The 14,447-nt window shown below is 41.6% G+C and overlaps 1 protein-coding gene across 2 annotated transcripts in view; it reads right to left on the minus strand.

Moving 5' to 3' along the window:
• The window catches only part of GNPTAB (N-acetylglucosamine-1-phosphate transferase subunits alpha and beta), a 73,735-nt gene that overhangs the window by 18,957 nt on the left and 40,331 nt on the right, over positions 1-14,447 (minus strand). For both annotated transcript variants that reach the window (XM_032416236.1, XM_032416237.1), the window contains 6 exons: positions 12,220-12,284; positions 11,721-11,855; positions 3,344-3,505; positions 2,770-2,949; positions 2,387-2,557; positions 793-916 (listed from right to left, as the gene is read on the minus strand). In XM_032416236.1, coding sequence (XP_032272127.1) covers positions 793-916; positions 2,387-2,557; positions 2,770-2,949; positions 3,344-3,505; positions 11,721-11,855; positions 12,220-12,284 — 837 coding nt within the window. The remainder of the gene's footprint in view (positions 1-792; positions 917-2,386; positions 2,558-2,769; positions 2,950-3,343; positions 3,506-11,720; positions 11,856-12,219; positions 12,285-14,447) is intronic.

Genomic DNA, 14,447 nt, shown 5'->3' on the forward strand with positions numbered 1-14,447 from the left:
TGCCAAAACATGTTCTAATATGGGGTGCCGACCTCATCATCAAATGCTAATGTTCTATTAGGGGCTGATGTCTCTGGACAGGTCTCTGGACTGCACGGATCTTGGCATGTCTGTGTTCTCTCACTGCGGCTGCTTACATTTTTCAAAAGTACATCAGACAGAACATAACTTTTGTTTCTTCTAATACTCAGCACTTTTTCAAATCTGCTTCTGCATATGGAATATGGGAATGATAATATCTGTACACATACTCTCTCCTCCTTAGGTCACTAAGAAATTCAAGTGGCTAATGGATAATGCTTTATAAATTTAAATGCTTTATAAACTGAAAGGCAATCAATAAATGTAAAAACGTGCTATTATCAACAAATGCAGGTAAGAGATGTAAGAAAGAGAGCGGAGATGCTGAAGAGGTAAGATCTTTATTTCTCTTTACTCACTGACAGCAAGCTGCTGCTGAAAGCCACCAGCCGTGAGCTCCTAGAAGAACCAGTTAGAGTGATTCTTGCTCTTGAGTTTACATAATTAAAGATATTCCTGATTTTCATATTTTAAATAATAAAAGGTATTTTCAAGTGCAGGGTCAGCCTGGGAATATGCCCTCAACAAGGAAGAATATGAAAAAACTGAGCCACATGGGGACACTAGTCATTGCCTCCAGAATCTCTGGATTACTGTATGTATTGTTTTCATACATGAGGAATGTTTAAGTTACTGTACTTATTCAGTGATGATTAAGAATGGAAAAAAAGTCCATAAACATAAATAAATTACATGCGAGCACATCCTTACCAGAGCAGTCACCGCCATCCCAATCACAGGCTGAATTATTACAAGCTTTGTCACAGTAGCCATCTTTAATCCAGGAACCTGGGCAGCCCTCAGCACAATTTGGCACAGGCCATGTCAAGTAAACCTATGACAGAGCCAGAAAGAAAATAAAAGACGCTTTTTAATCTCAAATTAGGATTCCTTTAAAAAAAAAAGAAACTGAGCCTCCAGTAAAGGTTACGATTCTCCCTGGGCTGGCTGACTGCATCCACGTGGCCTATTTTACATTGTCTGCTACAGTAGTTTAGAGTCCTGCTCTGTTGATGATTCTTACGGAGCACATTTACTCTTTTTCATTACTCAAGGAAAGCAGACAAGAACTCAACTCATGGATTAGTTTATAATCTATTTTGAAATAAAACAGCAACACGTCAGACTTAAGTACAAAAGCATGCCAAAGCAGGTAGAAAGTATACCACATATTCACTGCTTTTCTGTGACAACTGTCATTAATTCCTGGATGTATTTACCTATAATCTTGTCTCATGGCTGAGAAAAGCAGCCTCAGTATCCTTATCTCTGTGCATAAGGTCCTGTGATAAATTATTAGCAGTGTTCTAAGTTGTGAACTCGCCTGCTTTTCAAAATGAGTGACCTGGTACATCATAACTTTTTAATTAAAAAAAATACACTCCATGCCTCTGCATGCTCCATCTATGTGGAATGTCTTTCTTTATCTAGTTAACTCTTACTTGTTCTTCAAAGTTCACTTCAATTCAGATGGGAATTCTTCTCTAGCCCGGTCTGATTTCAACCTCCTGGGCCCCCATGCCTTCCCACCGAGGGCACACCTGCTGGCACAGAAATCACTATCCCTAGTTACTGATTTTGTGTGTCTCCCCTGCCAAGCCACAGCTCACCTTGGCAGCCCTACAAACACAAAGGAGGCAACTGAACAGGGGAAGGAGAGAACGAGCACACTGGGATGGCATAAACAGCAAAAGGAAAAGTAGCTTTGTACAATTTGCATTTCCAGTCGCAGGCTTCTGTAACTTAGAAGTTTATGGTGGTAATTCTCCAACTTTTCACTGAACCCTTCTAACAGGGCCACAGGAGTACTCCTAGTTTCCCCACTATGCAGACAGGGAACACACATCAAATCATTGCCCAGGACCATCCTCAACTGTTGGCTCCTAGGTCTGTGCTCATAACCACTCTCCATCATGCCTCTCAAAGCCACGATGAGAATGCTGCCTTACATAAAATTTCATCCATGTCTGTAAGCAGAAAATTGAGCTCACTTTTTATCTTGGCCATTGTGCTGATGTTCTAACCATGATTTTGTATTTCATAGTGGTTTTGCTTTCTCTGCTATTGTCATAGTAGAAAATATAGAAGGTGGGTTCTGGGTAGACGTCTGACAATGTAGGGAAGCAAATAACTACTAAGGAGCAGTTTTTTTCCTCCCAAATTGTTAACTCTTCTGAGCTCAGCACTCAAAAAATGCTTATTTGACCCAAACTGTATATATAGTAGTATGTATACTGTTTTCCTGATCTGTTTATAACTCCTAAGTGACTTCTAAGCTAGGCATCCCTTCCTCTTAGGCACTCACCTTCTGACCTTTGGAGTGACTATAAAAATCATCTGGCCAGACATCCTTCCCAAACATGACATCGTCGTTCAGATAAATAAACTTCTGGGACAGCCCTTCGATGCGATGAATGTGACTTTCAATAGCAGGTGAACTAAAGGTAGGCAAGTGGCTCAAATTTCGAAAAACATCCTTTTAAGAAAACAATAACAAAGGCAAGAGAGAAAGAGGGTGGATGAGAATTATTTCATTTTGTTTTCGGTTTTGGAAGGAAGGAAGGGAGATGAGTAGAAGAATCGAAGGGGATGGAGGTGGGGAGGGTGATGTAAAGGGGAATGAAATGAGGGATAGGTGAAGGACAGAAAAGGAAACCAAAGCCTTGTGATATATGGAAAGTCATGGACCTGGTGTGTGACTATTGTCACTCGAGGGTTATCAAGGTTCAGCCAAGATGGAATCTGCCCATTGGTGACAATGAAAATATTCCGAACCCACGGAGCATGCCTCTCAATGGATCGCAGTGAATATCTCAGTTCTTCATTATCTTCAAAACGGCTGGCAGAAACATCTTCGTCCTGCTTAGACTGAGAAGAACATTTCACACATGAAAATGTAAAATACCACTTAAGTCACACCTTTCCTCCTGGCTGTCCCCTCTGCCCAATCTTCTTTCAGGGTGCTCTGGCAGACTGAGTCCTACATTTGAACATTACAAAAAACGCAAAACACTCAGCATATTTAAAACAACATAAATACCCAACATTTCTTTTGCACTTTTTAAAAGAGAGGTTCTTGGATCTGATTCTAGGTCACTTCAGTTAATATTAACCAGTGGCAATGACTGGAAAATTAGAAAAGTTCCGATCAACTCATCTCTCTGTAAGTCTTCTTCCTTCTTCTAATATAATGACTTATAAATAAATCCTTAACAATCTAAACCCTTGATCAGGGTTTAGAAAGAATCTCTGCATCCCTTACCTGGCTAATGGCACTCAGGTCCCATAATAAATATGCAGGACTTATAGTCAGTTCTTTTCCATCAATGGTCATGTTCTTCTTTGTCTGCTTGTTCAGTTCTTGGAAATCTTTGGGGTTATTCAGTTTTAGAAGTGCTACACTGGCCTCTGAATATAACTGTAACTGTAAAATAACAAAAGGGTTACATGTAGAAAAACTGAGCCTCCGAGAAGAGACATCTCTAAATTCCCAGTTTGATCTTTAACCTTTAAATGTATATAATGTATAGTACATACTTAAGTCTATATTATGTATGTGAACCATGAGAGATGATGGACTCTGAAAAACAAACTGAGGGTTCTAGAGGGGAGAGGGGTGGGAGGATGGGTTGGCCTGGTGATGGGTATTAAGGAGGGCACGTTCTGCATGGAGCACTGGGTGTTATATGCAAACAATGAATCATGGAACACTACATCAAAAATTGATGTAATGTATGGTGATTAACATAATAAAAAAATCTATATTATGTATGTTTATGGATTAATTCTAGCTCTCTATGTAGATTATCAACTAGTAAGCCTATGATCACCAAAAGGAGATGTAAACAGGCCAGACACACTTCCCAAATGAATGGAAGAACCCAGGTATGTAAAACAGAGGGAGTGGTGGAGTTGTGGTAAATGGGACATTTCAGGCCCCATCCAAAAGCCACAGCCACTACTCAATATCGACAAGTGCAGCAAGATCTCCTAAGAGGCCAGAATCCCCAAGTGTTCTATGAAATCTCCCCATTTTCAGTGCTGGCTCAAATGTTTTCGATTGTCCTGCTTTCAAACAAAACATAACTGGTAACCAATTGTGACCTTTTTTCTAGAATATTACCAATCTCCTTATACTGGGGGAAACCCTGCAATGTAACATTGTGGGATTGGTAGAGAGCAAGCCTGCTAGCAGGGTCTCCAAACAGCTTTTGTGCCCCACACCTAAGAGGAGTGTCTTTGACAGGGCTGCTTGAACAGTTCCCATTAGGAAAAGCACCTTTTGGGGCAAAGCTTTCAAAGAAATCATCCGTCTAAGATGATCACAAACATCAGCATGTTTTACAAACAGGCTTTCCCACCACACTACCATATCTGTTTCATGCTCTAACTCTGTATCATTCAATTTCCTATGAAAAGAGGCTTTCATAGCTTAAAAAGGTGGGGGAGAGGACTGAAAACTACTAATCTAGGACAGTGAACCCCTTCTGCTGAACTGACTCTCCTAACAGGGCCAGTTTCTTAATTTATAAAGCAGAGCAAATGCAAATTATTATGGGCTCATTCTGAGCTCTTGTATATGCTACCTGACTATATTTACCTCATCTTTCAAAGTTTTCCTGAGTTTACCCATGCCAAAAACTAGAGATTCAAGTTAGAATTTCATTTACGTTTTTCCCCTTCTTATCACAAAGTGCATGTGAGTGTATGGGTGCACACAGGCACAGGTGTGTACTGTCTTCCTGACTGATTACTTTCTTTCATCCTGACAGCGCCTGGCATATACTGAGCACTCACCGAAGGTCAGCTCTCACTGCTGCTGTCACCCTGCCTCAGTATGTTGGGGGACAGGTGGGAGACAGGGCGGATATTCTTCTATCTGGCTATTTACTGAGTCTCACTGCCCGCCCCAGCCTCCCCCGCTCCATCCCTCCCTCCCATAGTGGCTCCCACAGCACCTCTGAGGGCTCCCTGAAATATAAAAATCACTAAATTTTTATAAATGTAGTACTTCAATACTTTAAATTTTATTGGGCAAATACCCTTATCTTAATCTCTTCTATACAAACTGATTTTCGTCTGGAAACCTATTTTGAAATTTCACGGACATTTTCCTGACTAGAGAGATGAAAAGTAAAGAGCTTAAGGGAATATTTATATGTTGAAAAAGCTTTTCTGCCACCATAATTAACCAAGTTGTGAGTGGTGAAAAGGGTGGGGAGAAGTATCTTCTGCTAGCCACTAGGTGGCACCCTAATCCTGGACACCTTACTTCAGCAGAAGAGAGACAGGAGGTGGTAAGGAAAAGTGGGTGCAGTAAGTGCTGAAGGCTGGATTAGCTTGGGCAGCTGCTTCCATATATAGCTTCTTACATGAAATTTTAAGTTTATCTAAATTTTTTTTTCTATTTTTTTACACAGACCACAGTGACCTTCATGTGTGCAAAGTACAGTTGTTAAAAATAACACAACATAAACTGACAAAGGAGGCCATGGCCTCCATGGGGCAGTGCCAAGGCAGAGCCCCATACTCTCAGACCTGGGGAGAAAGGACCCTGCACTCCAGCAGATCTAGGGCTGGCAGGCAGGGAGCTGGGGTCTCACGTCAGTCCCTCATGGTAAAGAACCAGAGATCTGGTGGGCTGGAAGGAGTCTGATCAAGATGGGGTTGTGGCCTTGGCCCGCTCCTCTGAGACCCACAGCTCTGACTGCAGGTAATCAGCGAAGAGAGCCTTGGCCCAGGGAAGGACGGGCCCCAGGTGGTGTTTTCGCACAAAGTGGTCAAAGTGCATGGCCAGCTCGTTGTAATCTAGCCGGTTGCACATGATGTGGTCACGGTGCTCCAGCAGGATGGCAAGGCAGAAAAAGAGCATAAATGGGTTCCCCTGGCCAAATTCCTGGGGCGGAGGCAGGCCCAGTGGGGCTGGAGGTGGCAGGGACTTCCCAGGTTCTTGTGGGGAGCCCAACTCTGGCATCAAGGGGGATCCTGCAGCCACATCACCAGCGGGAGAGGCCTCTTGGGTGGATGGCGGAGATGGGGAGGATGGGGAATCAGGGCGCGAAGAGGAGAGTGGGTCTGAGATGTTCAACAAGGGCTCGGAGAGGGAGTTGGAGCTGATGAGGGCAGCTGTTCAGTTTATCTAAATTCTTTAAATTATAAGTTTCTCAAAGAGAGAACAGCTTCTACACCCACCCACTGCAGGCCCACAACAGACAGGTAACATGACTGAGAAATAAAGGTCTGCTACTTTTAAGCCAGAGATTTCGGGGTATTTGTTACTATAGCATTATCTAGTATAATGGATTGATACACCTATACATGGTAGCATAAGGTTAGGGAAAAAACATGCCCACTAATACAACTGAAAAAATCATTCCAGTAATTTGACAACTCAAAAAAGAATTTTATAAAACTTAAATCAATTCCAGAGTTGCTTTAATCTACAGAAGTGTCTATTTTAGAAATAAAACCAAAACAAAGGGTACCATACTTTAAAAGAGGAGATGCATCAGATAGTTTCAGGGAAGCCACTAAAAGGGGCATTATTAATACAGTTATTACTACAATTTATTGTTACCTTGAATTTGCCCTGAACAGAGGTTTGAGGTGACAAAGTTCAGGTAGGACAATATGCTGTTCCCATCCCACCAGCACTGTCCTTCCTGCTGGAGCAAACACCCTGGTCAGCCTTCAAGGATCTGTGCAGCCTCTTTGGAAACTTCCCCCATGTCTCTGATCCACACAGACCTTTCCTGCCTCTAAATGCCAACTTGGAGGTCTGTACTACTCTCCTTGATAGCTCATACTATCTTATTTTGCTACTTGAATACTTCATATGCACACATACTGCCTCCAAAACGTAATTCTAGGTAGCTTGAGGACAAGCCCGTGTCTTCTCTTTTGCACACCCACTTAGCAACCAGTAGTATTGAATTAAACTAAATGTGAGAACGTACCTGAGAGCTTTGGGAAGATTTTTCCACGTGCTCTAACATATATTAAATAAGTAAACAAAAACAAAAATCAAAAACCGTATGAAAACCCCACTATCAATGAAAATACAGAATGATTTAGAATGAGCTTAAAATAAAGACCAATGGATAATGTGATTTCCCAAAAGGTGAATTCTGTGTCCATCACACACAATTCTACAGATAAATTAAAGGGTTATTAATCAGATCAAACTAGAAAGCTTTCAATAGAAGACTGATTTGTAAGACTATACTCCACAGAAAAGTTTTTATGAATTCAAATCTATCATTTTGCAAATGAAAATATTTTCAACCCCCACTTCCCTTCCTGGGGGTGAGGGGATTCTAGTTTTGCTCTAAACAGAATGATAAATGCAAAGTTGTAGTATATATATGACCATGATACCAAAAACCAAAATGACTTCCTTGGAATAATCACACTGCTCAAACACTGCCTTTATATTCCACGACATGGTACATGGCGGTGTGTTCAGTCACAGCCTTTCTTCTTGCTCATGCCTTCCATAGCATTTCTTGAGTGGCCCCCTAAGTACCAAGCCTGCGGTAATCACTAGGGGTACACAGGTGAACAGGCAATATCTGTCCTGGGTTGCTCATACCCGGGCAGGGTCTCCAGGGCAGACCTGAGCACTGGCTGGCTCGGAGGCCACAGGCCTAGGCCAAGGCCTCCTGGAAGACCCTGGGAGGGCAAAAAAGTCCAGCCCGTTGAGGTCCTGAAGTCCAGTGTCTAATAACCCTTTCCTCCCACATGCCACAAAGCACTTCCAACAACACACCCCAAACTGAGCTCTGAGTTTCCTTCCCAAAAAACTTGCTTCTCCTACTGAGGCTCCAAATGTGGTTTAAGCCATCACTTCCATCTTCACTAGTAACATCCACTTCCCCTTTCATTTTTCCTTCCCTCTCCCCAACAGCTAATAAGTCACAGGGTCATGCTGAGTATTTCTCATGGATGTTTCTGGAACCATTCTCATTACTGGCACCGCTGCCAAGACAGTTGTTGAACCTGAACATCTTGCTGGGCTATGGCTGCAGTGGCTGAACTGGTTTTCTGCCCAGCCTCATCTTTTAATCTCTACCACCATACCTTCAGCTACTATGTTCCTTAGAAACAGATCAAGTGCTCCTCCTAAGGATGCCTCCTGCCTCCAGGATAAAGTCCAGGCTCCTTACCAGATCTTTCTCAATCTGGCCTCAATCTCTTTTCCCAGTCTCAGCACCAGCAAAATCCCTGCCTGGTTGCTGTCTTCCAGGAACAGCTGCCTTGGTTTTCTGGAAACCACTGACTTGCAAGCCTCCAGCCCTTTGCTCAGGCTGTTCCCTCTTGTTGGAATGGTCTTTCCCACTCCCTTCTCTGCTGGGAGAATGGCTGCTGTGTTCAGGGCCCAGCTAAAATGCCTTCTATTCTGCAAAGCCTTCCTTGTGCCAGTACACCTAAAGCCCACTTTGTATAAACACTTACTTGGAAGTGATCATGCCCCAAAATTATTTAAATGCTTTATTCACTCAGTGATCCTTAGCACAGTCCCTGGCACACAACAGACATTTACTAAAAGCTCACACTCTAAATGGACTGGGAATCCAGTGACAGGAAACTTTATTCTCAAGGTATTCATAATAAAACCAGGAAGAGGAACCTACAGAAAGTCACTTGAAGAATTAGCTTCAAATGCTGATACACTTCCCTTCTCTTCCCCTTTCTCATTTTCTCTCTAACCTCCAAAAACCAGAAGTTCTAATCCCTGAAGTTGATTGTAGGTGTTGGCATCATGAAAATGACGTGCAATGAAAGTTATGGATAATTAGCTTGACCCTCTGAGGAGGTGCTAGCCTCCACAAAAACAAGCCTGGGAATCCAAATAAATCTCCAGCCGGGTGAATAACGGTAGAAGGGGGTATCATCGTGCACAGAGCCTGTGGGTACTGCTTGACCAAATCAAGTTATTACCCCACCCTACCTCTACCTGCGTACACCACACTCTGTACCACCCAAAAATAGTTTGCTGAAGGGTCAATCACTACTTGGATTGGCATTCTTTGGCAGCACACAGCCATCCACCAACAGACACACCAAAAGCAATCAGCACCGGTGAGCAGCTGCAGCAGACAAAGAGCAGTCAAACCTGACTGGAGAATGGAGATGTGTCATGAACCTTCTTTCCTTTAAAAACATATTATAGTTGGAATCATATAAATACATTCAAGAATGTCATTCTTGGGACGCCTGGGTGGCTCAGTCGCTTAAGCGGCTGCCTTCGGCTCGGGTCATGATCCCCAGGTCCTGGGATCGAGTCCTGCATTAGGCTCCCTGCTCAGCGGGGAGTCTGCTTCTCCTTCTCCCTCTGCTGCTCCCCCTGCTTGTGTGTGTGCTCTCTGACAAATAAACAAAAATCTTAAAAAAAAAATTTTCTGCATAAGGAATTTCAGGTAACAAAGTACAGACACACATGTCCATAATTCTAGAACCAACAGCTTGGAAGCCAAGAAGCTAAATAAACATTGGCTGTGGAGAAAATGGAACCCCTGTACAATACTGGTGGGGATATAAATTGGTCCAACCACTATAGGAAACAATATAGAGGCTCCTCAAAAAATTACACATAAATCTATCATACAATCCAGCAACTCCACTTCTGGGTATATACCAAAAGGAAATGAAAACAGGATTTCGAAGCAATATCTGCACTCCCATGTTTACTACAGCATTATTCCCAATAGCCAAGATATGGTAACAACCTAAATGCCCATCAACAGATAAACAGATAAAAAAGATGTAGTATATATACACAATGGAATATTATTCAGCCATGAGAAAGGACATCCTATCATTTGCTACAACACAGATGGATCTTAGGCTTAGCACATCACACTAAGTGAGAAAAGTCAGACACAGAAAGACAAATACTGTATATCACAAGTGGAATCCAAAAAAGTCAAAATCATAAAAAACATAAAGTAAAATGGTATTTACCATGGGGATAGGGTTTGGGGAGTAAGACTGACGTTTTAAAAACACAAACTTTGCAATGAGTACTAAGTAAGCCAGAGGGATCTAATGCACAGTATAATGAATATAGATAATACTGTACTATAATTTTGTAATGTGATAAATACCGCTACAATGGCAATCATATTACAATACATAAATGTATTTAAAGTAGCATGTTGTACACCTTAAATTTACAGTGTTATATGTCAAATTTTTTCAATTCCTCTTCCTTAGAGGAAGGAGGAATACAGTATCTATTTTTAAATAACTGAAGATAAGAAATAATTCAACCCCAATCTAGCTGTAAACTACTAGATTTACAAGTACCATAAAAAAAACTTAAGGAAAATATGAAAAAAATGTCATTCATATTACCATCACACTTACAATGGTCACATAGTGTATCTTAAAACAGTGAAATATTTATGGAAAGAAACAAGTTAAAGGGAATGTTGGGGGTGGGGCAGGGTATTAAAAAACATGTTCAAGAGAGCAACTAAATAAGAACTCCACAAACACTGCTCTTCCCCATCACTGCCTACCCATCTCCATCCTCTCACCTCCAAATTGTTAAATGACACGAATAGAAGGAAGTAAGAGTCAGGAACCTGAACACTGTGGCAGAATTTAAAGAACATTTCCTTGTAAAATCAAGAAAACCAGACCCTAAAAAATTCTGAGCCCAGAACTTTATGCCTTCTGTTCTAAGAGAAAAGTATTCACGTTTTACAACCTGGAATGTTTGACAGAACCAAAGGTATCTTGACATAAGCTCAAAAGGAAAGAACACCCATACAATAGGGCAAGTGGGTCTGAAAACAATAAATGTTAAGGAAAAGGCATGTCTCAGGGCAGCCTCCAAAGTCAACTCTAACAAATGGCATCAAAGCGTGAAGAGTTAATAGGTATAAATCCCCAAATACATTAGTGGTTCAATTAGCTATTTATGAATAAAGGTTTCACATTATCAACCATTGCAAATATCTGAAGCATACTCCCTTTATGAGTGAAGCCTCTTAATAAATAGGCAGGTTGCAGTCCAAGTGTTTACTTATGTATGACTTCCCCCACTCCCTCCTGTGCTTCCGTTTCCTTCCACTGTAAGTTCCATTCAGGGCTTTTGTCTGTTTTGTCCACTGCTATATTCTCAGCAGGTATAACAGCACCTGACACACAGTAGGAGCTCATTTGTTAAACAAATGAATCATGTTTCTGTCTGGGAAACCAGCAAACCAAATAAGACTCTTAAATTTTTGCCCAAATAAAAAGTAAAGAGTAAGGGGCGCCTGGGTGGCTCAGTCATTAAGCGTCTGCCTTCGGCTCAGATCATGATCCCAGGGTCCTGGGATCGAGCCCCGATCGGGCTCCCCGCTCCGCGGGAAGCCTGCTTCTCCCTCTCCCACTCCCCCTGCTTGTGTTCCCTCTCTCGCTGTGTCTCTCTGTCAAATAAATAAATAAAATCTTTAAAAAAAAAAAAAAAAGTAAAGAGTAAGAATCTTCTGTAAAGAAAGAGCCATCTTCATGACAATACTGTGGCAGAAGAGAGACCCTCTTGCTTATGACTGTCAGCTCTACTATAATGAAATGGATCACAAGAGAAGAGTCATGCATTAAATGAAAATGTGCTATACTCATTGCTCTGTTTCCTATGCTCTTACCAGTTTTATTTTAGAAGAAAGATTTTCTGGCAATTTTGTTTTTAGTTGATTTGTTTCCTTGAATGTCAGTGGAAATCCACTCAGGAAAGCCAGATCTTGCATTAGCACTAACCCAGGGACTTCTTTATCTGTGGTCTAAAATAAGAGAGGGAAAAACACAACTCACTTTCCACATCATAAGGCTGGTGAAAACTTCCAGCTTCAAAATCAGAATGTTAAGATTACTTAAATCAGCATTCATTAATACCTGTAAGCTAGGCTTAGTGAAAAAGTATACATTAAAAAGCCTCTCAACCGGTGATGGGTATTAAGGAGGGCACGTACTGCATGGAGCATTGGGTGTTACACAAAAACAATGAATCATGAATCACCACATCAAAAACTAATGATGTATGGTGACTAACATAACATAATAAAATTAAAAAAAAAAGCCTCTCAAGGTAAAACAGCTTTTTATTCTAGTCTACTGCATAGATATAATTAATTTAAAATAACATACCAAATAGCCCCTCCAAACTGTCTGTTTGCTGTTTCCTTTAAACATTCCACTCTGGGCATCTTCAACTACAATAAAGAATACAATAAAAAAGCATGTTTTTAATGAATACTTACCTATGATATCTGCCAAAACACTACAAAGCATTTTGAGAGCTGTTATAGCAGTATAATACATGGTCTCAAAAACAGGTAGTTGGGGGAGACAAATTTAACCCATCCAACAAAAGGGGAATGATGTAATTCCAGTGTACAATTACATGTTAAATTTTGCAGTACTGAAGGAGAGATTCATACAGGCAGCAGAAACATAAAAATGACAGACTGACAGAATCACAGATGTTGGAGCAAACATCAACATACTAAAAAAAAAAAAACTGTTTGGCTAGAGTAAAACATTTGGGAGTGGTAGGTACAAGAAGGGTAACCAGAAGGGGGCCCTTGACAGCTAGGCCAATGGCATCTAGATTAACAGCAGGGAGCCACTGTAGATCCTAGGGTTCCCCAAGGGTCACAGTGAATTCCTAAAATTCATCAGGTAAGGCTGAATAGAGCAGATTAAGTTAGAGATGGAGAGGGGGGATGACACAACCCAACTGGGAGAGAGTTCTAAAGTGAGGGGAACAAATGAAATCAGCAACTTGATCCTGACATTTGGGGATCCCAGGATCTTGGAAAACAGGAGAGAGGTCAGAAGACTGTAATCTGCAAAATGGGCATAGAAAGCAAGGTCCAGCTTGGCCAAGATAGCTGTTGGTTCTGGGCAAGAGTCTCAGATGGCCATAAAAACAGAATTGGTGAGCAATGAAAAAATGAAAGCCTTTGCGGTATATTGTTAATCTTTAAAGGAAGCACTGAGCAAGAGTAGGAGTTCATTATGAATAAATTTATCAGATATGCACCTCTCTCTCTCTCCCCTTTGACATGGGAGGTTCTACACTGGTAGATCAGAGAATTCTAACAGATGTGGTGTAGCTATTTGTACATAATCTTAGCAAAGGTAACTAATGACATCTCATGTCATCTTTATGGATATAACAGAGACTTAGCCTAGATCTCAAGTTTGGTGGACTATAACCAATACTGACTAAAGAATGAAATTATAAAGCTACCATCAACCTAAAGAGAGGTTTTAGAGGTTTGCTGTAGTTTCGGTCTTGTTCAATAATCCATCAAGGTTTTGGAAGACACAGAAGGCATGCTTGCAGAACGTGTGGATTTACACGAAGCAGACAGAGAAGTGATTATCCTGAATAAAACATACTAGGGGTTCCCCAAAGTTCTTACTATTTGGAGCAACAAGTCAAACCTAGCAAAATGAAATCTCCTACAAAGACCTTTAACTTGGCACCAAAAACCAACTATGCAAGCATAAATTAAGAAGTATTTGAGTATTAGCATGTATTCTTTTTTTTTTTCTTTAAGTAGGTCTCCTTGCCCATCGTGGGGCTTGAACTCACGACTTCAGATCAAGACTTGAACGCTCTACCAACTGAGCCAACCAGACATCCCTATATTAAGTTTCTTTAAAAAGACTTAGGAGTTTTAGTCCAGGGTACACAAGCAGGGGGAGCAGCCAAGGGGGAGAGAGAAGCAGACTCTCTGCTGAGCAGGGAGCCCAACGTGGGGCTCAATCCCAGGACCCTGGGATCATGACCCGAGCCAAAGGCAGACGCTTAACCGACTGAGCCACCCAGGTGCCCCTGCTCATCGCATTCTGAGTTAAAGCCAAAGTCCTTGTCATGGCTGCCAGGGCCAACCCCATCCGTTACCCCATTACTTCTCTAGGCTCATCTCTTGCCCCTCTCCCTTGTTCACTCTATTCCAGCCACACTGGCCTCCCTGCTCTTCTTCAAATATGCCAGACACACTCCTGCCTCAGGGTCTTTGCACTGGCTAGTCCACTTAACTGAATCACTCCTTGCCCATATATTCATGTTGTTGGCCCTCTCACCTTGAAATTTTCACTCAGAAGTCACCTTCTTGGTGAGTCTGCCTTTATCACCCAATTTCCCCTGCTCAATTTTTCTCTACACCACTTGTCTTCTACAAACTATATAATTTACGTGTATGCTGTATTTATTGTCTGTCTCCCTCTGCCAAGATGTAAACTCTATGAGGGCAAAGATTTTTGTCCATCTCTTCACTGCTGCAGCTTCAGCACTGAGAACAGTACCTGGCACATAGTATACACTCAACAAATAATGAATAGTCCCATTCTCTTTGCAAATG

This window comes from Phoca vitulina, unplaced genomic scaffold (genome assembly GCF_004348235.1).
Source record: "Phoca vitulina isolate PV1807 unplaced genomic scaffold, GSC_HSeal_1.0 scaffold19, whole genome shotgun sequence".
In the NCBI taxonomy this organism is placed as follows: Eukaryota; Metazoa; Chordata; class Mammalia; order Carnivora; family Phocidae; genus Phoca; species Phoca vitulina.